The 23,758-nt window shown below is 43.6% G+C and overlaps 1 protein-coding gene across 4 annotated transcripts in view; it reads left to right on the forward strand.

Annotated features, from left to right (window-relative positions):
- The window catches only part of FKBP15 (FKBP prolyl isomerase family member 15), a 35,772-nt gene that overhangs the window by 3,421 nt on the left and 8,593 nt on the right, over positions 1-23,758 (forward strand). For 2 of the 4 annotated variants that reach the window (XM_048512559.1, XM_048512560.1), the window contains exons 2-24: positions 964-1,073; positions 2,548-2,641; positions 4,265-4,334; positions 4,825-4,899; positions 7,742-7,840; positions 8,693-8,842; positions 9,524-9,592; positions 10,504-10,647; positions 10,766-10,908; positions 12,019-12,067; positions 12,647-12,766; positions 13,694-13,793; positions 14,632-14,735; positions 15,327-15,420; positions 16,245-16,360; positions 17,515-17,622; positions 18,363-18,457; positions 19,254-19,356; positions 19,844-19,876; positions 20,969-21,140; positions 21,983-22,119; positions 22,877-23,032; positions 23,366-23,518. In XM_048512559.1, coding sequence (XP_048368516.1) covers positions 964-1,073; positions 2,548-2,641; positions 4,265-4,334; positions 4,825-4,899; positions 7,742-7,840; positions 8,693-8,842; positions 9,524-9,592; positions 10,504-10,647; positions 10,766-10,908; positions 12,019-12,067; positions 12,647-12,766; positions 13,694-13,793; positions 14,632-14,735; positions 15,327-15,420; positions 16,245-16,360; positions 17,515-17,622; positions 18,363-18,457; positions 19,254-19,356; positions 19,844-19,876; positions 20,969-21,140; positions 21,983-22,119; positions 22,877-23,032; positions 23,366-23,518 — 2,494 coding nt within the window. The remainder of the gene's footprint in view (positions 1-963; positions 1,074-2,547; positions 2,642-4,264; positions 4,335-4,824; positions 4,900-7,741; positions 7,841-8,692; positions 8,843-9,523; positions 9,593-10,503; positions 10,648-10,765; positions 10,909-12,018; positions 12,068-12,646; positions 12,767-13,693; positions 13,794-14,631; positions 14,736-15,326; positions 15,421-16,244; positions 16,361-17,514; positions 17,623-18,362; positions 18,458-19,253; positions 19,357-19,843; positions 19,877-20,968; positions 21,141-21,982; positions 22,120-22,876; positions 23,033-23,365; positions 23,519-23,758) is intronic. The other 2 variants (XM_048512562.1, XM_048512561.1) reach the window with 2 other exon arrangements.

The raw sequence follows: 23,758 nt of genomic DNA on the forward strand, positions 1-23,758 counted from the left end.
TGAAAACCATCTAGTAAACTAGGAGCTCTTGGACAGCAGTGTCAGATATGTGGCTGATGGAATATCATTGGCAGGCAGCCCATGGGTTTGTTTTTTCTGTGACGTTGCTTTTTCAATTGTTTAGTTGGGGGGGGTGGATCTGTGGTTAGATTTCATCAATATTTTGGGTTGGTTGTTAATAAAACTCAGAGTATTGGGCACCTCATTTAGCAGAACCTTGACTTTTTCATTTTTAAAACTGCAATTTTCTAGCCCTCAAGAATTCTGGGTGTATGAAATTCTGGTCCCAGAAAGAATTAGGAATATTAACTTCTGCATGCCCATGGACTAAGGCTTGATATTGGAATTCTATGCAATAGAAAAAACAGCACACCAAGATGTGGTTTTTCACCTTTGTTAAAACTTACCTTTATTTTAGCTATTTTCTGTGAAACTCCACAAATGCCTCAAATCAGAAATTATTTTTTACTTTCAGTTTTCAGAAGAGGATTTTGTGTCTTCTTTAAACTTTGCAATTGTTTTGGAGTTCCAGATGTGTTGCCTTGTTGTTCTAAACTAAAACAGAGGAGGGCTGTGCCATTATAAGGACTAACTAAATATGGTTCTCAACATTAGTTTTAATGATTAACTTATAACATGTGTGATAAAGTGAACTCAGACTCACTAACATTTTCTGTGGAATAAATTACATTAGTGTTTAAGGTTCCACAGGGCTTCTGTTTTAAATAGATTGACTATACTTTTCCTAATTTGTGGTTTTGTTAGGAACTAGAAGACAATATTTTGTGAGCTCGGTGTGAATCCAGGAATTTATTCAAGCTGTTCTGTATTACTGTTTATCCACTCATGTCTGCTGAGATGTTTAAAGCGAAGTATGAGATGATGCTTGTGCACTGACTGTGACTTGGTGGCACTTTTCACCACCATGGTATCAGGTGAATAATTGTTTTTCTCTCCATACAGAACCAGGTTGGCCTCCCTCTTTGAACTGGATCAAACAGTTACAGGCACTGGAAATGAATTTTTCCAGTACACAGCACCCAAACAGCCCAAAAAGGGCCAACCAGCTACTGGTAAGTACCTGTTAATACTGCTCTTGGGTGCTGCTACACAAATGCTAAACAGCTTCTGCCAAAATGTTGTGTTTCTTTCAGTGCGTGATGCACAGCTGTAAAAGAAACTCATGAAGTGCTGCCCACCTAAGATTAAACCTCAAACAAAAGGGAGATTTGCCCCGTGGTTTATTTTCTGCAGTCGGTTGTATCGAACAAATGCTTGAGAGACATTGGGATGAACTTTGAGGGAGCATTTTTCAGAATGATCGTATAAATGCATTATATGCATCCTAGAGGTGTTTGTTTGCAAGGCTTCTGTTAAGAATTATAAGTTTCTGTTAGACCATGGTGACATTTACTTGCTCGGCGGAATCCAGTACTGAATTCCATTCTGCTGTTCATAGTGTCTGGAGATAGGAGAGAGCTCTAACGAAATAGTAATCCAGACACTTGGGGCTGGTATCAAAGTTCAGCATGGTAGGGCACTTGCTAAAGTCTGCAGCTTGCAGAAGGCCTAACAAAGGCCAGAGAAGCTTGGATAATGGGTTGCCACCAGGAATGAGAAATCATCCAAGAGGTTCTTTCAGTGCCACAGAAACTCTGGAACAATCATAGAATCATACAGTTAGAAGAGATCCCGAGGGCCATCAAGTCCAACCCCCTGCAATTCAGGAAAACACAATCAAAGCACTCCTTTCTTCTCATCCTGGGAGAGTCACGTGAATGGAATACAATTTTGTTGTTCACCTTTGGCCCTTTCCAGAGCCAATTATATTTAAGTATGAAAGAGTCATGCTTGGTTCCCTCCTCCAGGAGGGTGTGCATGTGCAAAAGGAGAAGGCCTACAAATGGGAGCATGTTTCCCAACGATCCCCACAATCTGAAGGTCCACTGTAGAGTCTGCTGCATATAACTAACCTGGGTCAACTAGAACTCAACTTCATGTGCAGAAATGTTATGTGGTACAGCCCTGTCTGCACTTTGCCACTATAGCTAAGAGAATCTCATGTTTGGAAGAAACGTAAGAAACCTCATGTTTAAGAAAAAATAATTTGCTCACCAAATATCAGTACATTTGGTGGAGAAGCAAGGCCAGAAATATTCTCTTTAACAACAACTTTCCAGATTTTGATATTGGAGAACATTCAGACGTGCAGCCTTTTGCCTGCAGTTTTCAGTGGTATAGTCCAGAATATTTCATAGAACCTTGTGTTTGAGCACAAGGTAGGAATGCGTCTGTGCATGCTTATTTGTTTGTTTCTATCGATCTAATAATCATCAAGCAGGTTACATCATACACACACACCTCTGCTGCAGCCATTAAACTTCTGTTTATAGAAAAAACTTTTGGCTGGTGGCAGAGATCACAGTGTCCTTCCACACCCAGTATATACAGTCCCCAGGAAATTTGGCATTGTTGTGTGCTGATGCTTTCTGGGAGGTGTTCAATGTGAAACGAAGAGCTTACGTGTTTCTTTGTGTTTTTGTTCAGCTGCTGGTCTGGCATCCCAGAAGTCACCTGTTTCCACACCCACTTCGGGACCACCATCTGTCTTCATTGCTACAGCTGTTCATGCATATCGGTTGTAAGTACCAAAGTAGTGGGCGTCACAGTGACTTTTTGTTGCCCAGATCCTCTAGTTTGTCATCTTCTTCCTTTCTGCTCATCCTACATGAGTACTGTTTGGTCTGACCCTGGTTGATTCTGCTCAGGACAAAAGTATAGAATCACAATGGAAGCAACACCAAAAAATATAATGTAAAACAATAAGGTTGGGGAACAGGGCATGACTCAGTGGCAGAATACCTGGTCCAGTCTCTGATGCTTCCAGTTAAAAGGTTTCCACAGTTAAAAGTGGGAAAGTCTCTTTCCTCCCTGAAACCTGGGAAGTCACAGGCAATCGGAGTACCAATACTGAGGCTGATAGGGCTGAGTTGATATACTAATTATCAGGAGCAGCAGTGGCGTAGTGGTTAAGAGCAGGTGCATTCTAATCTGGAGGAACCAGGTTTGATTCTCCACTCTTCTGCTTGAGCTGTTGAGGCTTATCTGGGGAATTCAGATTAGCCTGTGCACTCCCACACATGCCAGCTGGGTGACCTTGGGCTAGTCACAGCTTTTTGGAGCTCTCTCAGCCCACCCACCTCACAGGGTGTTTGTTGTGGGGGGGGGAAGGGCAAGGAGATTGTAAGCCCATTTGAGTCTCCTGCAGGAGAGAAAGCGGGGATATAAATCCAAACTCTTCTTCTTTTTCTTTCACTTTGGACACAATACTTTCCCCAGTGAAAATCCTGTATAATTCAGCAACTGAAGGACAAAACATATCATAAGCTACTGAGCAGGGCTTGATGCCAATAAAGGCCTATGTATGTATGTGCATACTGAGCAGGGCCTTTGGGGAATCTTCTTGATTGGGTGCAGTCTATTTTGAGTGCTGTCCTAGGATTGGCAGAACGGTCTTTCTGAGTCAGGCTTGGTGCCCATCAAGTGCAATTTTCAGTCTCCCAGATGTTGACCTAAATAACAAGGATAAATATTGTGTGGAGTCTATTGATGCAAGATGTGTTGATATCTATATGTTTGGATGGACTGAAAGGGGGACGTTGTATAATCATTCATGGATGATAGATCTCTCAGTGGTTAATTCACAGGCAATAAGTATCCCAATGGCTATAATCATGATCCCTGAATGGAATCATATCTAGAGGTAATAAACATCCAAGTAACGAATGTCAGGAACAAACAGGAAATTAGTACGTGTCTGCTTTGTTTCTTTCCAGAAATGTCAGGCTGTTCACAGATGGGATCAGGATGCTGAGGGCCCTTGGTCTGATCCAACAAGGCATTATGGCACTGTGTATCCCCAGGAATTTTTGGGCCAGGCAAAGGGTGAAGTGATCTTACATGGCTGTGTTGATGTCACAGCCAGATGAAAACATTATTTGACATAACATCTGGGTTTTCTCCTGGCCATGTCGTTGCTGTGTCATGTAAGATCACTTCTACCCTTCACTGTTCACTTCTACCCTTCACTTCACTTCTACCCTTCACTGTTCTCCCACTAGCCCTAGAAACAAGGGCCGGTGGGAGGACCCAGCAGCAGTGCCCATCAAAGGGGGCAAATGGCATTCCTGACACTCCTTAATGTAGATGCCAAATTCACTTTTGAAGCTGGTTCGTGACATGAGGTTTTTTTTTAACAATTCAGTTCCAATGGGCAATACGTGAAACAAGGCAAATACGGAGCAGCTGTAGTAGGGAGTCACTCAACCAAAGAGGTAAGAAATGCTAGCGCATCAAACTTCACATTTCCTGTTGGATCTTTGTTGCATGCTTGTGGTTGCTCATCAGTTCCACTCAGTGCCCTCTCCCCAAGTGCTGATGTTTGAAAGAAGAAAAAGTGCCCTCTTCTTTTTCCCCATAAGGTGCTTAAGTTCATAAGCTGTCCTCATTCTTCTTTTCCATCCTCATTACCTTTTTCATAATCTAAGAAATCTGAAACTCCTTGCCTCATAGGGAAGATGATCCAGTCCCTTGATCTTTTTGGTTGCCCCTTGGCCAACTCTAAGATATCTTTTTTAATATGGGGCAGTCAGAGCTTTGCAAGATAGTTCAGTTATTCATACTGATTGTACAGGTGCCATGATCGCACTGCTTAGATGTATTCAAGTTACTATGTCAGTTGTGGATGCTTTTGACTGGCCAGTTAATTGGTTTCTGTTCACTTTTTCACTTTCTTTTCTTCTTTCCATCTCTTACGGAATCCAGTACAGGATCCTTCTTTATATCAATCAGCAACAGCAAGTCACAGCAGCCAGGATCCATTCAGGGTTTGTGTTCACGGTAAGTCTTGGATCTCAGAACCAGAGGCGTTCCTCCCATTGGGTAAAGTGGGCAGCTGCCCAGGGTGCCACCTTGTGGTGGGCGACAAAAATGCAGGTTTGTTTGTGGGGGATTTTGTATTTTCAGTGTTTTTTCCATTTTTGGCCTGCAGGGGGCGCAGATTTTAGGCTAGCAGGACCAAATTTTCAGAGATTTTTTGGGAGACTCTCCTGATGATATAACCCAGGTTTGGTGAGGCTTGGTTTAGGGAGTACAAAGGTATCGACTCCCAAAGGGAGTGCCCCATCCCCCATTGTTTCCAATGGGAGCTAATAGAAGATGGGAGCTACACCTTTGATGGTCCATAAGTTTGGAGCCCCTGAACCAAACTTCACCAAACCTGGGTGGTATCATCAGTAGGGTCTCACGAAGATACTCTGAAATTTCGGTGCTGCTATCTTAATAATTGCACCCCTGACAACAGGCGCCCCCTAAATTTCCCCAGATTCTCTTTTTAAATCCACTCCCTTCCTGCCAATTCTTGTTTTCTTTTTTTCTTTTATTCTCTCAATGCCTAATAAAGGTGGTTGTTGTTGTTAAATCCACCCCCTTCGGCATGGATTTAAAGGGAGAATCTGAGGTCCCCGGTTTTAACATTGAAAGGGATGGATTCCAGCATCACTTGTTTAAACTAGGGAGCACAGATTCTCCTTTTAAATCCACCTTAAAGGGAGAATCTGGGGTCCCCAGTTTAAAAAACATTGAAAGTGATGCTGTTTCCCCCAATTGGGGGGACTGGATACAACACCATAAAATGTTTTCATAGCAGTAATAAAACATTTTGAAAGCATTTTGAAAATGTTTTCCAAAAATTATTTCTGCTGTGTGGCATGGCCCATTGCTGTATTCAGATTTGTGAGTTGGGGGATGTTCTATAATGTGATGGTGACTTTGAAATGACCTGGTGTAAAAAATCATTGTTTGGTCACGGTGGGGGAGGGTGGCCACCCATGGGGGGGCATCAAACTCAGGTTTTGCCCAGGGCTCCAGTTTGCTTAGTTACGCCTCTTCTCAGAACTACCTATCAAGTTAGACCCTGCTGATCCATTCTGCTAATTATGGCACTTTTCTGTGGATCAAGGAACCTTTTGCTGATTAAAGGCTGTGATGCCAACAGATATTTTCTCAAGTTGGAGAAAAGCTCCCCTGTTTGCAGAACAGATCAGTGGTTCCAGTCGCTTACATAAATTTTGCCTTTCATAAATAGATAAGCGTGTATAATTCTTTATAGCTTGATTGTGAATATAGTGAAAATAGTTTCCTTTGCCTCTTAAGTTTTAAAAAATATTTTTTGAAAATTTTAAAATTTTGAATCCATGAATAAAATATTCAAACTACTTAAAGTCAAAATCTCAGAACTATATGTCCTAAATGATAGAAACAGTAGATAGAAAAGTAACTTCCAATTGGGTGTATATTCATTTAAAAATCCCTAAGATATGCTTTCTTTGAGTAACGCTACATTTGACTTACTCGAGGGTCGATTCCAAGAAATACCAAAGACCAAAAGATTATGCCCTTGCAACAGCATACAAGTAGAAACACTAGAGCATATCATGTTTCACTGTCCAAATAGGGAATACTTAAGGTATAAGTATCGACCATTGTTTACATCTTTTAATGTGGATATGACAGATGATCAAAGGATAAAGTATTTCCTGGATGGATCAAATCAGGATTTTTCTGAATTAGTTGCCAAGTTTCTGTTGCATATAATTGGTACATCTGCTAAGGGAGATTTTTATATTAAATGATGGTTATTTGAGCTGTAACTATGTTATTCTGGTTGTAAAATGTTTCTGGTTACAAAATGTGTTACTGTATGATGCCAATAAAGGCTTTGTGTGTGTGTGAACCTGCAGTGACGGAATTCCAGGTCCTGGTTAAGTCCTTAGGAGTTGGCAACCTTTCAATTTTTTCAAGCCAGTTCGTTCATTCATTCATTCATTCATTCATTCATTCATTCATTCATTCATTCATTCATTCATTCATTCATTCATTTATTTGACTTTTATACCGCCCACCCCCAGAGGGCTCTGGGCGGTGTACAACATTTCAATATAACATAAATAAGCAAAAGGAGCCCTCTCGATAAATTAAATGCAATATAAGATAAAATAAGGGCTCTAAGCATCGAATTAAAACTATTTAAAATACAGCATACAAAATGAAGTAAAATATAAATGTAAAAATATAGCGTCCAGTCATCTAAAAAAACCCTCTTAAGAGGGAACGGAAGGCCCAAAATGGAAAAGGGCCACAGATGATAAAAAGGGAAGAAGGGGCGCCATCAGTGGCCGGCATCTCCAAAGGCCCGGTGGAACAGCTCGGTCTTACAGGCCCTGTGGAATTCTCCAAGATCCCGCAGGGCCTGGACAGTTGGAGGAAGAACGTTCCACCAGGCAGGGGCCAGGGCTGTAAAAATGCATCCCTCTGAGCAAATTTATCTAATGACTGGTTAGGTTTTCTAGGTGAATTTTCATTTAAAAGGGGAAAAAAAGCTTCCAGTGATAGACAGAGATAATAAAAGTTGCTTCAGCAGAACCAGTGTAATATAGTCGTTAGAATGCTGGACTAGGTCTGGAAGACTCAGGTAAGAATTTGCATTCTGCCATCAAAGTTTGCTGATGGCCTTGGGCCAGTCACTACCTCTCAGTTTAACCTACTTCACAGGGTTGTTGTGAGGAGAAAAATGTAAGCTGTTTTGGGATCCATTGGGGAAAAAGGCAGAATGTAGATGAAATAAAATAAATAAACCCCATCTGCTTTTTTAATGTTGGTGGCTTTCTCCTTCCATTCACAGGTCCAACCCAACAACTACAGTACATTTTATGATGATCAAAGACAGAATTGGTCTATCATGTTTGAGTCGGAAAAGGCTGCCATGGACTTCAATAAGCAGGTGTGTGAAGATGTGTACTTAACAGGGGCGAAGGGAGGACTCCAGGTGAAAATCTCTAATTACCGGTATAAATGCACCCCTCTGAGCAAATTTATCTAATGACTGGTTAGGTTTCCCAGGTGAATTTCCATTGCCCTGGAGCAGCAGAGTCGGTATCCCTTTTTTTACAACTAAGACATACTTTGCTCCCAAGCAATAAATGCTTCACATTCCAACAGTCTTGGAGTAAGAACTGTGTTCCTTTTGGGAAACAAGGCAAGGGAAATAACATTGGATTCTTGACCTATTGTTGTCCAATTGTCATCTTTGGTCATGTTGATGGTTCTGTGCTTTGGCCAGAGTTTGGTGATGGCATCCTGGCTTAGGCTCTTGTTTGTGCCGCCTCAGGCTCTGGATCACAATATGCTATGGGTTGAAGGCCTGTTAGGCAAAACTATAGGATTATTTACTTTTTACTGAGGCACACAATGGACTGTGCGATATGGGACTGTATATTATGCAATCTGGCAGCTCTCCAGATTGAACAAGAAGCATTTAGAAAGTGGTCCTGAAGTTTTTCAGGACACCAGGTTTGACACCAAATAATATTCTCCAATCCCACTTCAATTAAAAGCTCTTTGGGACAGGGACTTGCCCTTTTCAACTTGTGCTAAAAAGCACCACATACACTAGTGATACACCCTAGATGTGTACTGGACAGCTTGTTCTGGCATCGAAACTTCATTCAAAAGGGTCATGTATTTCTTCCCACTCTCCCAACTACTGTACGTGATCTCAGTCCCTGGCTAGTTTGTATTGTGGCCTGTGCTGTAGACCAGTCATACTAAAAGACTTTTTTCCCTCCCTTTGTAGCTGTGCATTGCCAAGTATAACAGTATTACTTCCCCTGATTTGGTGCTGCATCAAGATCTGATTGTTGGAGAAGGCCAAGGTGTGGAAATAGGAGACTCCCTGGAGGTGGCTTTTACAGGCTGGCTGTTCCAGAACTGTGGACTAGGACAGGTGAAACTGGGAAGATGGCTGATATTTCATTTCAGTTGGTAGTTAAGGGATACTTTAGTTTCTCAGCCTTTTGGGGGGAAGGACATGCAAAAGAATGCATGTCCCATAGTAGCTCACTGAGAGTTTGAACAAACTAGCTATCTCCACAAAACCCAGATGCTCTTCAAGGCCCTTCCCCAAACTGGGTGTAAGCAAACTTCTGTTCAGGGATGCTAAAGTGTGAGTTGTTATCTCTTGCATCCAGTGGCCTGCAGGTAAAACAGTTACAATGTCTGAGCTATGGGGTCTGGGATTCACTTCCAGTTTCTGTAATCAGCTCACTTGGCTGCATAGTTGTAGCCCAGGTTAAGACATGTGCTGCCAAGTTCTAAGTCACCAGGTGCAAATTTTATTTCCCTTGGCATTTTGGGTGGGATCCATTAACTGGAAATGCTGGAGGTTGTGTCTGTGACTTTCTAGATTGTGGTCTCATTGTAGAAAAAAAAATTGAACTTCAATCCTCCAGTCTGGCATGGAAGGCCCAGTTATCCCTGACAGCCCATTATGGTAATTTCCCAGACAGTTTGCAGTGATGAAATATCAATGTGATTTGCTAAAGTTTAAATGTCAGGGTTTGAAACTATTGGCCCCGTATTAAATAGTATCAAGTGCCAAATTCCCATTGCCCTTCACTGTCAACAGGTGTTTGACTCAAATGTTAACAAAGACAAGTTCCTGCGTCTGAAGTTGGGCTCTGGCAAAATCATAAAGGTAAGTATCCTAATACAGTTACTGAGTTTTTTTTCCCAAACAGACTTAATTTTTAAACTGCTGGTATGTCAACAGTTGCTTTGAGAAATTCAGAAGAGAAATACAGTTCCTTACCTTCAACCGCTATACTGATTGCTACAAAACTTGGACCCACTCCACATGGGCCATTAAACACGGGTTTAAAATGGGAGAGAATCTGTTGGGGGGGGGGGCACTTCACGCAGATCCCGTCCCTGAAGTGAGTCTGCCCCGTATTTTCCCCCCAAACCATTTTTTTTTAGAATTGCGCTGTTCGCAAGTCTTTTGAAAAATCCCAGGTTGCAGCTGCTTGCGAGCAAACGGCAGGGCAGGAGGTGCTTTATTCAGCTGCGCTTTCCTTTTTAAAAAATTCCTGGCTTACATCTGCGTAGCCACGCAGGTGCAAATAGTTGTATCATTGTATAGTAAGACATCAGCATGGCTGTGGGGGGGGGGGGTGTGTTCATCTGTGCATGCCTGTGTAGCTCCAAGCTTCTTTCTGCACAGCAAATGTGTAGGAGGTGGCAGTAGGGATAAAGTAACCTGTTGTCCTGTTTCTGTGTTCGCGTGCATCCGTGCAGGCAGCAACTGGAGCCCATGGAAACAATGCAGGTTGCTGTTGTGCCTTTGCACTTTCTCTTCTGGAGGCACATCTTTTTTATTTACCTCCCATCGATGGTTTGTATCTATGTATGTGTTAATTGCTTGCCAAATGCTTCTGCAAAATCACACTATCCATTTTTCCTTGGTATTTCTGTCCTACATTGATTCCCCACAAGTAACTGCAACCTTGGAATGGTTATGGCCTAGTAAATGTGTTTTGGTACTTGTTCAGACTGTTTTCAAACTTTGTTTGTGTATATGTATGTGGTTCTGTGTTTTTGGACACAAAGGGCTGGGAAGAAGGCATGACTGGCATGAAGAAAGGAGGAAAGCGCTTTCTTGTTATTCCACCAGCACTGGCTTATGGGTCGCAGGGAGTAGCCAATTGCATTCCTCCAGACTCAACCCTGGCCTTTGAGGTGGATGTCAAGCGGGTGAGTAGCTCTTTCCAGACACATAGCCTTTTGGGGGGTTATTTCAATACCCTAATCCTTGTGGTGTGCTTCTGACCAGGTAACAAGGTTGAATGGAATGTGACTTTTGCTCCGTTAGGTGAGGCTTGTGAAGGACTCAGGCTCCAACGGACAGAATCTAGGCCCCAGAGATTCTCTTGTGCCTTCCCCTGGGCCAAACCAGGAAAACGTCCTCACGGATCCAGCAGGATTGCCTCCCTCAACACTACCTCCAAAACCAGGGTGAGAGAACCAAGTGGTTTAAGAACTTAAAATGAAAGAAATCTATCTTATTATGTTGCAAATACACTGATGCTTCTGTATTAGCATTTGAGATTGCTGTTAAAATCCTTGTGCATCAGACCTAAGCATTTTGTCTATGATCCATTGTTCTACTTTCAGCCAGATGCTTCTAGGCCAGGGGTCTGCAACCGGCAACTCTCCAGATGTTCATGGACTACAAATCCCAGCAGCCCGGAATTGTAGTCCATTAACGAGAGCCGCAGGTTGCAGACCCCTGTTCTAGGCCCTCACCAGCAAGGCATGAAGACAGCAGCTCTTTTCTATTTTCTCCCTGAATGACTTGGTGGGGCACGTGACCTTTGAACCTGGACCCTTCATTTAGCTAGTATGCCAGCTGCTATCAACAGACTTCTTTGCCATCCATTTGACTATTCCCTTTAACTTTTTTGCATTGTGACTGCGATGAATTTGGCTGTTCTGAATTGTTGCTATGTATGCATCCTCTGCAGATTCTGCAGATGTTTAGAAATTATGGAATTTCTCCTTGATTTTAAAAGTGAATGGTGGGCCAGTTCAGATAGAAGTCTGCCCATCGTTAGCCATGTCTATGACATTGGGATCTCCTGCTCTGTTCCTTTCCTTGTGTGGCTGAATATTCCATTTCCTTGCCTCCTTCAGCCTTGGTTTGCTCTTAATAAGGATTCCAACTTGTTTGAAATATTGACTGTATTCAGACATCACAATGAACAATAGCTTATGCAACACTATGCTTAATCTAAGAGACATAAGTAACAAACCCATGTTTATGCGTCTGCTTGTGTTAGTGAGAATGTCCTTTCTAATGTTGCCATCTCTGAGACTCATCAGCTGCCAGGGACAAAGAATTCAGATGTTACAACACACCACCCAAACTGGTTAACCAACATTAATTTTAAATTTTGGTTTTGTTCCAGTCATCAACCTCAATTTTTTGGCCAATGGCATTCCAACTTCACATCTAACTGGGGTTTATAAATCATGGTTTATCACAGTGTTTCAGCACAGCCAGAGCTTCAAGCAGATTATACTCCTGCAATGCATAGAAGTGTTAACCTCCTTCCTATCTTGTAGGGAGCCTGCTGTGCGGGCGAAATTCAACTCCATCAGTGAGCACCTACCGGTAAGTATCCAGTTTAGCCAAACCTGTATATTTGTGATACTTGATTTAGAAGTTCAGCTGAAACAGATGCAGGTTAGAACCTCAAACACTCCAAATACTAAGAACATGGTAATCTCAAATAATATTGCCCTCTACAGAAACAAGCTGACTGTTTTTGAAAACAGCAGTTGTCTGAGGAACATAAATTATGTTTTTGGGAGGTGCTGCAATTTCTGGGTATTCTTATAAAAGTACTCTCGGAAGCATAAAATCATGGTGCATGCATGAACAAAGCAGTGTTGGGTTTTGGTAAATGAATCACCTGTGGCTGTACCTTGGTTTCACCTTGTATTAATGGGGAAATTGCAGGAAAAAAATAGCAAGGGAAAAGCTGTACTGTTGTGACTGTGGAGAAAAGCTGCCTTTTAAAGTCCATTTATTCTATCAGTCAGTACTATTAATATTTCCATCTGCCAGTGGAAAACATACTTGCTACATCATATGAAAAGGGAATGGAGTCCTGCCATGCAAAGCAAGAATAATTTATCTTTGGAAAAGCAAGCAGTGGAGAAATTGTAACCCTGTTTTCCTCTTTTCCAGAATCCTGATGTTGCGAAAGCAAAGCTGATTTCACGGATGGCGAAGATGGGGCAGCCCATGCTGCCATTCCTTGCAGGCACAGCTCCCGCTCAGCTTGACTTGAGTGATTCGGAGATGGAGGTGGGTTTAGTTGAGAGGTTATGGGGCTGGGGCTGCTGCTTACCTTTCCTCTGAGACTGAAGAGCATTCAAAGCAGGTTGCAGGGGCTCAAGCAGCGGCGCAGGTAGAAGCCCTTGGTAAGGTGTCCCTGCATGCCGTTCAGCCTTTAAATGCAATTTAAAACAGTATAATTCTAATTCTTCCTGATCTTTAAAGGTAGGAGAAGCTAGGAACCCTCACTAATAGCAACCTGTAATTATGAATTGCTATTTAAGTCCTGCCAGATCACAATTCCTAACAAGGCACTCCATTGAATTCGCTGTTCTCAAAGTGGAAGGCCTGTTATGAACACTGATTAGTACGATTGCCAGTTGCAGCCCAAAGTCAATGCTGTGCTTCTGAGTTCCGTGATGTTACAGGAAATGAGGCCTCTTTGGTTCCTCCCATCATTCCCGATACAGCTGAAGTGTTACTTATTTGACACACCTGAAATGTTACTTATTTGAGCAGGAAAGGCTTGGATGGTGGGAGGCCAGCAACTGAGCTTACTCCCAGGTAAAGGATTGTACTTTAGTTCTTCGCATGAAAATCAGTGGGGTTTAACAGTGCTTAACAGGGTTACCTACACTGCTTCCCCAAAACTAAGTCTTAGGTTTAATGCTAATAATAGAGCATAGCGGCCCAGGCCAGCCTAGATGTGTGAGGGGGCACTCTGTTTGCGCGTGCCCACAGAGGGGGGGCTGAGTGCCATCTCTGGCACCCGTGCCATAGGTTCGCCACCACTGGTATAGTAAGACTGGGATTTCCAAATTAGAAAACAAACAAATAACCCTTGCCCAAGGTATGCCATACCCTAATGTAGATAGTAGACTACAGAGACCGAAGACAGTGCTGTAAAGCAAGACAGTACTTGCATACAGTCGACATTTTGTTTTGCTCTTTCTGCAGGACCCAAATTCCTTGCGAGGAGCAGCAGCAGCCCAGCCAGCAGCATCTTCCCCCTTGAAGCCATCCCCTCAGACAACCCTATCTCAGATGACTGCACATGGTAAAGAACCAGGGAGATTCACGGCTGCATGTTCTTTTGGGGGCAAGTCTCCACCAACTGCATGATAAGTCGCATTATGAAAAGCAGAAAACAAAAACACTCCCCAGAGCAGCAGTGAGCTGGCAGACATATGTTGTCTGTCATCCTTCTCCCTGAACAAGAAGTACCAAAATAATCCTTCTTCTCCCTTCCCCCCCAACCATGAGATCTTAAAGTGTCCATGTGTGTGCTTATGTGCATCCTTGAGGAGCCACTAGAATGCAGAGTTCACTTGAAAACTATCCTATGTGGACACCTGTTGCTCTAGCTGTGCACCCAGTGCAGCTGAGCAACTAGAAAGCAGCAGTGGACAGGTCTCAAGCAACATATCATTTTGCCCTGGTGCAAATTTGCTATGTCTCCCCACCAAATCTCTGCAGTCAGGATCTTGAATTCACTATGCTAAGAAAATAGTAGTTTTCCTAGGTAATCTAAATTTTGCATGAGGCACAGTTAAATACTGTAATTTGCATAAATTAAGCAAATATATATAATTTCTGCATTTTTTTAGAAATCCAGGTATGAATCTGGATACCTAAGGCTCTTGGAGAGCATTTACTCACTTTGGAAAGTCCTGTTCCAGTTGCCAGTTCTATCCTAGTAACTCTAGGTAGCCTACCGTAGGCTACAGGTGTGATTGATAGCATTGGGCCCTGCACAATGTAGGCTAGCGTGACAGCATTGCACAAACATGTGAAATGTGCCAAGGAATAGATGTGTGTGCGGCATATTTAATCTACCATAGCACAGCCTGTCTGTGTGGAACTGAGCAACATGAATGTTTCTGGTTTCTTCTTAGTGCCTCAGCCCAGTGTTTCAGGGGTACAGATGTCCTCTGGTGCCATAATGCCTGCAGCCCTTCAGTCACCTTCAGTTGTTCCTGGAACAGCTCAGGCTTTTCAGGTACGGAGATGCTAGTTGCTGGAGCTTCGTTATCAGCAGATGCTTCTAGAGCACTTCTCTCCACCCCCACCCCAGTGCATATGCCAGAAGCTTTCATGGCATCACTACCCTCATGCATAGCCTCTTCTGTGGTTCAGTCAAAGAAAATTATACTTGGACTAGGAGGTGTGACTTCAAATGATGCCTTTGCTGTGGGTTCAGTTCCTTGCCTTCCCTCAGCCTCAGGTTCTCACCTGTGAAGGGAGAGCTAAGCATCTTACCTCACAGGCTGAGAGTGCACAAAGGTTCATTTGGGGAATCAAAAGTGCCATACCAGTGAGGACTAGAAGCTTGGTTTTAAAGCTCTCAACTGAACAGATAGTTTGTCCCCTTAAGGTTATTGGTTTTCCAGCTGCAATGGATTTGAACACAGGCCTTGCAGCTTATCTACTTTTGACAGTTATGAATTATACTGTTAAATGGGATTTGATACAAACACATACCCTTTCCCCCGCTTCATACTTTAAAGAGGAATATTTCTGAGGTTCTGTCAAATTGAGGCTTTGCCACTTCCTCTGTTAAACCTGACTGTTTTTCCCCTTGCTCCCTCAGCCGTATGCAGGGGTGACATATGCTTACCCACAAGCCAGTCCAGCAACTTCTCAGCTCCAACCTGTTGGGCCAATGTACCCCTCTCCTTTTCAAGGTATGCTAAAAAAAATGTATAGCACATTTGCAATTGAAAGCTACTCTGAAGTGAGTGTGAAGGAAATCCTTAATTCATGTCCCTCCTCAGCCAAAAACTCAGTCTTTGGCAAAGCACCCTCAGCCTCACGCATCCCATGGTCCCACTGCACTAGATGAATGTCTGTCTCCACTCAGTGGCTGCCTACACACCTTCTCAGGTGTGCCTATGCTTGCTGAGGGAGGCAAAACTGGCATACCCTTTCCAGGCTTTTCTCTTCTCACTCATCACCCACCCAAATACGTCAAGCCCTTTTCATTGCTATCTTTCTAAAGGGCAGTTAGCATGTTAAAATAATTTGGAATTCTTTTAACATTCTTTTGTTGGGTTTTATTGCTGTTGGCTGGTTGTGAAACGTTGGAAGAGGGAACTGCTCTTTGCTGCTGTTTGATATGACACAGTCTGACAGATTAAGGATGATGGATAAAATATCCATGCACTGAGAAACAAGAGATAATCAAAACTGTGTTTTCCAGCTTTCTAGAAAAAATGTTATCATTTGGATTAGGTTTAGCTTCTGCAAGGAAGTAGTGGGGCAGACTTTCTAAATTCAGGTCAATATTTACTTTTTTTAAAAAATAAGATTTTAAATTTAATGTGCAATACCTGTTCTAAAGATTAACGGAGTAGTGATGTGTGATGGCTTCTTTTTCTTCCATATGTATAGCCTTAACACCAAAATGCACATTTGCTGATACTTGTCCCATTTCAGAAGCACTGAAAACCCGTAAGCATAAAGTATGAAAAGCTTTTTTAAGGACTTGCATGGTATTTCTTCCCCTCAGTTGGTGCAGCTGGAGACATTGGTTCATTCCTGATCACAGAGGCCAGGCAGCAAAACACAGAAATCCGCCTAGCTGTAGGCAAAATGGTCGATAAAATAGATCACCTGTCAGACAAGGTAATGGGCTTTTTGGAGTTCATAAATTCTGTGTAGAAATGACCTTGCTGGATTTAATCAAAGGTCTATTTTCATCAGCCAGTTAGAGGCCCATGAGAAGTTCGTAAGCTGGGCACTGATGATTCAGCATTTTTGTTGATCATCCCAAATCATGTGTTTGGTGGGACTGCAATTCCTGAATATGGCAGTTCTTATTTGCTGTAAAGTAGCCATATACCTCAAGCCAAAATCAGTGCAATGGATTCCTGAACTACAGACAGAGCTACTTCTTTGAGGCCTGTTGCTTATGCTGGTTGCTCTTGAAAGGCACTGCCCTATTAAGTCATTATTTTTCAGGCAGTCTTTAAGCCACCAAGCCCTTCCATTTCCATTCTGTTCTTCTCATTTTCTGTGGTCCTTCTGTGAGCACCCCAGTTCCAGCTGCCCTCCTACCTTTTGATTGTTGTGCAACACTTAGACCCAGCAGCATAGGGGGCAAGCACTCAAAAGCAACTGGTATGCAGAGTTTTTTTTTAAAAGGCCAGAAGGTGGACCAGATTTGCCTCTCCACTTTCTGCATCACTCATACTTCTGGATGACACATTGAAATAACACTGCCACGCCAAAGAACTAAATTCTTTTCTATTGCTGCACGGTACCAATTCCCAATTCACGCTGAACCCAGATCACTTTCTGTTCAGCGGTGGCTAAGCCACAGGACTCGTAGTGATGTCTTCCTGCTCAGGATATCAGCGTCTGGACCATGCTTACAAATCATTCAGGGGGGTGTTATCTCCCACTTGTTTTACTGTTCATCTCCATCCAGGCAGCCATGACTTAGTGCTGCCCCTTTTTCTCTCAGCTCAGCTCATCAAATCTTCTTCCTCGCCTCAGAGGGGAGAAGAGTCAAAGCCCTGCATGGTCTCCTCTTCAGTGCTAACCAGTTTACGCCAATGTTGAGAAAAGCCCTTGCTCAATTAGTGATTTCTAGCCTGAGATTGGAGAGGAAGAGCAAGAGAGTTCCACCTCCTGCTTGAGTGTAGTAAAGCTGCAGTTTGCCCCTCTGGTTCTTATTCAGAGTCTGTTGTGGGTTGCCTTGGGAAGGCTGTAAGTTCTGGCCAGCTGTAGGTTTCTCTGCCTCACACATTAAGACACTGCAACTCTGTTCCTTTCAGGTGAATGAGCTGCAGAAGCAGAACTCCAGCCACAGTTTACTATCAAGCAACTCCTCTGTTACCATGGAAACAGCTATGATCATGAGCAACATCCAGCGCATCATCCAAGTGAGGACCATTTAGCCTCTGAAAAGTACCTTTGTTGGCTCTCTGGAGGGAGAATCTCATTCACTAAGATTTGCCAAAGGGAGAAAAAGTTCTACATGACTTGGAAGAATGCCCAAGAGATTTTTTTTTCATTTCCAGAATTTTTGAAACTGTGTTCCAAGGCATATTGGGGCCTTTAGAAGTTTGTCAGAGACTAATCGGTCAGAATAAGGACAACAAGCTTCTCTGAAAAAAAAACAGCCTACCTGCTGGTTACAAAACAGCAAAGTAGCTGAGGATCTGAGCTGTAATCTAAAAGGTCCTGGCTCAAATATCCCCACTGATACTGACCTAATAGATAGGCGTGGCAGAGCATGCTCTCTCAGCCCCCTGCTTCACCTTGCAGGGCTGCTGTAAGGATGTACATGAAAGCAGGATTTGAGCATCTTCCCTTGCAATGAGAGGCCGCAAAGGAGTGTTAGTGGTATTTGGGTGCATGCTGTGGGTTCATGGAAAGCTTAAGAAGCTTGAGCAGTGCCCTGTATCAACTGGGTTTACACTGGAATCTCTGGCAATACTCAAGATAGAGTAAAGCATCAGAAAAGCATTCCTAAAAGTAGAACATCTGTGAAGTGCTCCCCTAAGGGAGGAGAGACCCAATTGGGGCTAGGAGGAGGGCAGCCCTTAGGCCCCAGTGTGTTTCCCTGTGTTCCCGTTCTGGGATGCTCTTGGTTCTCTTCTGCCCTGTGTTCTTGTTTTAGGAGAATGAGAGGCTGAAGCAAGAAATATTTGAGAAGAGCAGCCGCATTGAGGAGCAGAATGAGAAGATCAGCGAGCTGATTGATCGCAACCAGAGGTGAGGAGAGCTGGTTCTCTACCTTTTGAAAGTGCATTTTTCAGCAGAGCACCCTCTTGATCGAGCAGAAGAATACCTTGCATGCCGCTCTCTATTGGAGGAACAGCCCACACTCAGCTCTATGCGGAAAACTGTTGGTCTCTGCCATTGTGTGCACTCAATTGTAAATTTACACATGGCATAACTATTTCTTTACCATACTTTAGGCTGGTTGTGTCACCCCTGTAGGCTTTTGGGATTCCCACTGGGCCAACTGACCCAGCTCCTGGAACCCTCCCCCCACGGCCGTCGAAGATGCACCCTGCCATGCACCCTGCCATCTTTTCCAGCTGCCCCCTTGCTAATTCTTTCTAGCTGGACCCAGCAGCACATTAGAACTTGGCAACAGCTCTAGCAAAGTTGTGAAGGTGACCCAACCAACAGTATTCCCTTCTCAGTCTGAGTAGCGCAGATCGGCAACAGAAGGGTAGAAATGAAGCCTAAAAACCCTCTTGTGAGGAGTGTGTAAAAAGAGGGGAGCTCAAATGGTGGAGCATCCAGGACTAGGAATTGGAGCAGGTAGGGTCAGAACCTCCCATCAGAAAGAACTTCTTGATTTTGAGAAACCTTTTCTTCCAGAGATGGAGAAATTGTGTGTGGCATTAAAACCAACAAACCCTTTTTTGCCATACTGCGATTAAATGTGAACAAGACTGCTGTGAGTCACGTAAAATAGTTTCACAGATCAGATCCACCTCTCAGACCACTCCTGCCACTGGGACTCACAAAGCCGTTGTGCTGCACATTCTCTTACCAGGTACGTTGAGCAGAACAACCTCTTGATGGAGAAGAGGAACACCTCGCTGCAGATGAACAATGAGCACACGCAGGCAAGAGTCTTGCATGCTGAGCAGGAGAAGGTAAACTCTGCAGGAGTGGTGGCCAAGAAGTCTGGCAAATGAGCGAGGCTGCCAGGAAAGTAACAGTGACCCGAGATCACAACCAGTTGGGAGCCATCTCAAGTCGGGATTACTATTGTAGATCGATACCCTGTTTTGCCTACATGGATCCTTTGAAATATCAGGGGGGAAGTAGAATCATTTTAACCATATTTCAGCCTCTTTGTTGTAAAAGCTGGGTGGCTAAAAGACCCTGGGACGTAGCTAAATCTGCATTTAGTTATCTTAAATATGCACTCCTCTTGAAGTGGTGCCACAGCTACGGATGCTCAACTCTCTTGTTTGGTAATTCATGTGCCAAACACAGAATAACATAAACTCTGCTATCCGCAAAACTCTGCTATCCCCAGAACTCTGCTAATCTTTTTCCATTGCTGACAACTCTCTCCTGCTTTTATACTGGTGGTGTTAACTTTCCTTTCCTGTTGCTGCTTTTTTTCCTTGTTAGCACATGCTGCCACTGGAACAGGGCTGGGACCAGGTGAGGCATTGTCCTCTGACATCCAGAAAATCTGAAATATTCCCCCTCCTCTTGTTAACAACAGCTTTGTAGCATTTAAATTGCCTCTGAGTACTTTACAACAGCAGTATAATACTGGGAGCTGGAGGACCCATCTTTCAGTTGCCATTCTGCCATGGAAGCTTGCTGGGTAAACTTAGGCAAGTCAAACATACTCTGTGTTTAACTTGCCTTGAAGAATTGATTTGAGGATAAAATAGAGAAGAGAATGATATAATTTTCCTTTGTTCCCCATTAGGGGAAAGGGTGGGGTGCAAATCAAGTAAATAAAATTAAGAAAGTATTAGACAAATTCATTGTCTGTTGATGGTCTGTAACTATAATGTCATGTAGTCACCGTATTCAAAGAGCCAGTGGGGTGTAGTTGTTAAGAGCAAGTGGACTCTGTTCTGGAGAACGAGGTTTGATTCCCCACTCCTCCACATGAGCGAGGGAGTCTTATCTGGTGAACCAGATTTGTTTCCCCATTCCTACATTCCTGCTGGGTGACCTTGGGTGACCTTGGGACTAGTCAGAGTTCTTTGAAACTCTCTCAGTCCTGCCTACCTCACAAGGAGAGGAAGGGAAAGGAGTTTGTAAGCCTCTTTGAGTCTCCTTACAGGAGAGAAAGGGGGGGGTTGTAAATCCAAGCTCTTCTTCAGAGACAGTCTACTTGTCAGTACCTGATGCTTAGTACAAACACACAAGGCTATTGTGTTCATGCCCTGTTGTGGCTTCATGGAATGCCTCTGGCCAGTTTCTGTTAGAAATTCTGACCTAGGAGAATCCTTGGTCCAGTCTAGCAGAGATCTCTTTATGGTTTGCATTCACTGTGTTCCTGACTAACATTACTGCCCAGTTCTGATTTTATGCACATCCCATGCGTGATTTCCTACATTGGGCATACCAGGGTCTGTAGACACCACTTGAACTGGCCCGAAGGTTGCTTAATGAGAACTCAGTCCAGCATCTGAGTTGTTTGTGGAAATTTCCCTCTGGGCAATCCAGCTCTTGAATTCTTTTGGAGGAGCCCTCCTGAGATTTTTCAATGGGTGTCGTTCTCTCGCTGCGCAGGTCAAGGTTGCTGAGGAGCTGGCGGCTGCCACGGCTCAGATCTCCCGGCTTCAGCTGGAGCTAACCAGTCACCAGAAGAAGGAGATGGATTTGCGCTCCCAGTTGAACACTGCCCTGAAGGAGGCAGAGAGACATGGCACACAGCTCAACCAGCTGCAGGCCCAGCTGGCGGGTAAGGGAAACTTGCGTGGTCATGGGGGAGAGTTGAGGGACTGCATTTTCCTGTATCTGCCCTTGTGCTTACTGAGATCTGCTGCCGATTATCTTTGGGTGGTGCCACTTGGTGTTCGGTTGTACCTAGGTTGCATCTAGCAGCTGCTAGATGACCTCTTCTGGGTTGTTTTCACATGCTCTTCATGCACTTTCAACCCACTCTGAATGTACTTTAGTGATGGTTTACAAGCAAATTTTACTGTTTCACACACAGTAAAATCTCGTCATTACGTGAATTGAAAGTTCATTATTCAGTATGAAAGTGCCCGTGGGTGGTGGCCCCAGTCTTTGGAACCAAATTCCTATTGCCTTTAGCAGAAGCTAAAACCTTGGTGTTCTTAAGAGAGCCTTAAGGAATCTTTATTCATCCAGGCTGTATTGATTACTAACCTGGTATCCATTACCTAGTTTTTGTCTCTTGGTAGAGTTGTTCAGGTGAACTGATTTTCCTGTCAGACTTTTGCTTGTTCTTTTTAACGTACATTGCTTCTATAACATTGTTTGCTGAAAAGCGAGCCAGAAATGTTTCTCAGTAAATGAAAGAAGAAAAATTGCTTCTCAGCATGTGCAGATGGCTCATGTGATCGACCAAATGTGATAAACCAAATGCTTGCATAAAATGTTGAGAAATTAGCACACCTGCCCCTAGGACTTAAGGCACTTGTATACATTCTAGTCATGTGGAATTCCTGGATTACTAGTGGATAAATGGTTTACTTGAATGAACATCTTTTATTTTCAGTTTACATATTGGGGTGGGGGGTGCCTTTTGATACCAACGCTGTGTCCTCCCTTCCGTAGAACTTCAGCAATCATCTGAGGATACCCGGAACAAATTCCAAGTTGAGAAGCAAAGCCGCAGGCAACTGGATGTCAAGACAGCAGCCCTGGAAGAAGAGCTGTGTGACCTCCGTGTGGAAAAGGAGAATCTGGAGAAGGTGAGGAACTGTGGAAGATGCAGAATCTGAATAGAAATTGTGTATTTATTCGCATTCACGTCATTGTTTTTATGAGCCTGGAGTTCTTGTAGCCTGAAGGAATGGGCTGTGAGGCTTGGTCCATGTATACGCAGGATTAAATGGCAGAGAGGACTGCACGACTTGATCAATTTTAGGGAATGTGTGATCTTCTATTCAGTAGTCTTACAAATTGCACGTCAATGAGCAATATAAGCAGCACAATAAAATGACAGATTGTTTATAACCACATAACGTAAACATGCCAACGGAAGCAATGAACAATTTATTTGGCTGTGGCCCCAAAAATCAGATTGCAAGTCAGACATTCTACTTTTGAATACTCTCCTTCATTTAAAAATTAAATATCTTCTTGCAGGTAGAAAACTAGCACAACTGGGAGAGGGCTAGGATAAGTCTATTTTCCCTGATGTGCTAGTTGTTGCTTGTCAGGGATTTTTAAGTTATGGGACATGCAGAATGAGTATTCCCCACCTGCACTGGTCTATATACTGGTCTAGCTGTTGGGTCTTCTGCATCAAACTTCATTTAAAAGTCAAGACCACTGGTCTGTTCATCTCACTATTATGTTCTGTGACTGGCTATTCCCAGCATCTGCACAGGGATGAAACCTGTGACCCTCTTCATACAAAGCAGATGGCATATCACTGAGCTATGATCCCTGCATGTGTAAACATAATCTTGCTCTCTAACCTGTGAATTTTTCCCCTTATATCAGAATCTGGCTGAGAGGAAGAAGAAATCCCTCTTGGAGAGAGGACAAGCGGAAGAAGAAATGGATGAGCTTCGCAGATCCTACCAGGAAGAGCTGGACAAACTCCGGCAGCTGCTGAAGAAGGCTCGTACATCAACTGACCAGGCAGCTTCTGAGCAGGTGAGAGGAGGCAAGAAATAGAAAATCACCTCCATTACTTTTGCCAGAGAAACAGGAGAAAAAGCCAACACCAAGCAGGTGGCAGAAAATCATCCTGTTTGCAGCACTTCTGCTTTGGAAGCCTGGATCCCACAGGATAGGGGCCATTATTCCTTCCAGCTCAGCTAGGGGTTCTTTTTAATGTTGGACTCGGGTGATGCCGCTGATCTTGAATTGTTTGGGGATACCTATCCAAAGCTAGTGGGCAGCTGTGCTGAAAAGAAGATACAGGAAAATTGTTGTATTGAAGGACTAACAAGAGTGTCCTTTGGTGGGGGGTGGGGGCATTGGCAGCTTTCTCTTATGCAGGTAGAGCTGGAATCCCAATGGGAAGCCAAATGCGAGCGTATGCTGAGCTCTGCCAAGGAGCAACATGCCCGCCAGTACCAGGAAGTGTGTGAACAGAGAGATGCCCAGCAGCAGAAAGTGTCCCAGCTGGAAGAGAAAGTAGGTGGCCTGCTGTGTGTGTGCGTGCGTGCGTGCGTTCTTGTGCGTGCATGCCTTTCTCCTCCACAGCTCAATGAAGATATGTCACAATTCCTGCATAATGGGCTTTCAGGACCATCAGCCTCCCTGACCTTCTTTGGCCTTCACCACCCTGCTTCTTTCTATAGATTCTCATACCGCCAGTGTCCAGATCCCATCTTCCACATTTCCTTAGGATGCCAGCTGATGCAGGCACATGCA

The sequence above is a fragment of the Sphaerodactylus townsendi genome, linkage group LG12, assembly GCF_021028975.2.
Source record: "Sphaerodactylus townsendi isolate TG3544 linkage group LG12, MPM_Stown_v2.3, whole genome shotgun sequence".
Lineage (NCBI taxonomy): Eukaryota > Metazoa > Chordata > Lepidosauria > Squamata > Sphaerodactylidae > Sphaerodactylus > Sphaerodactylus townsendi.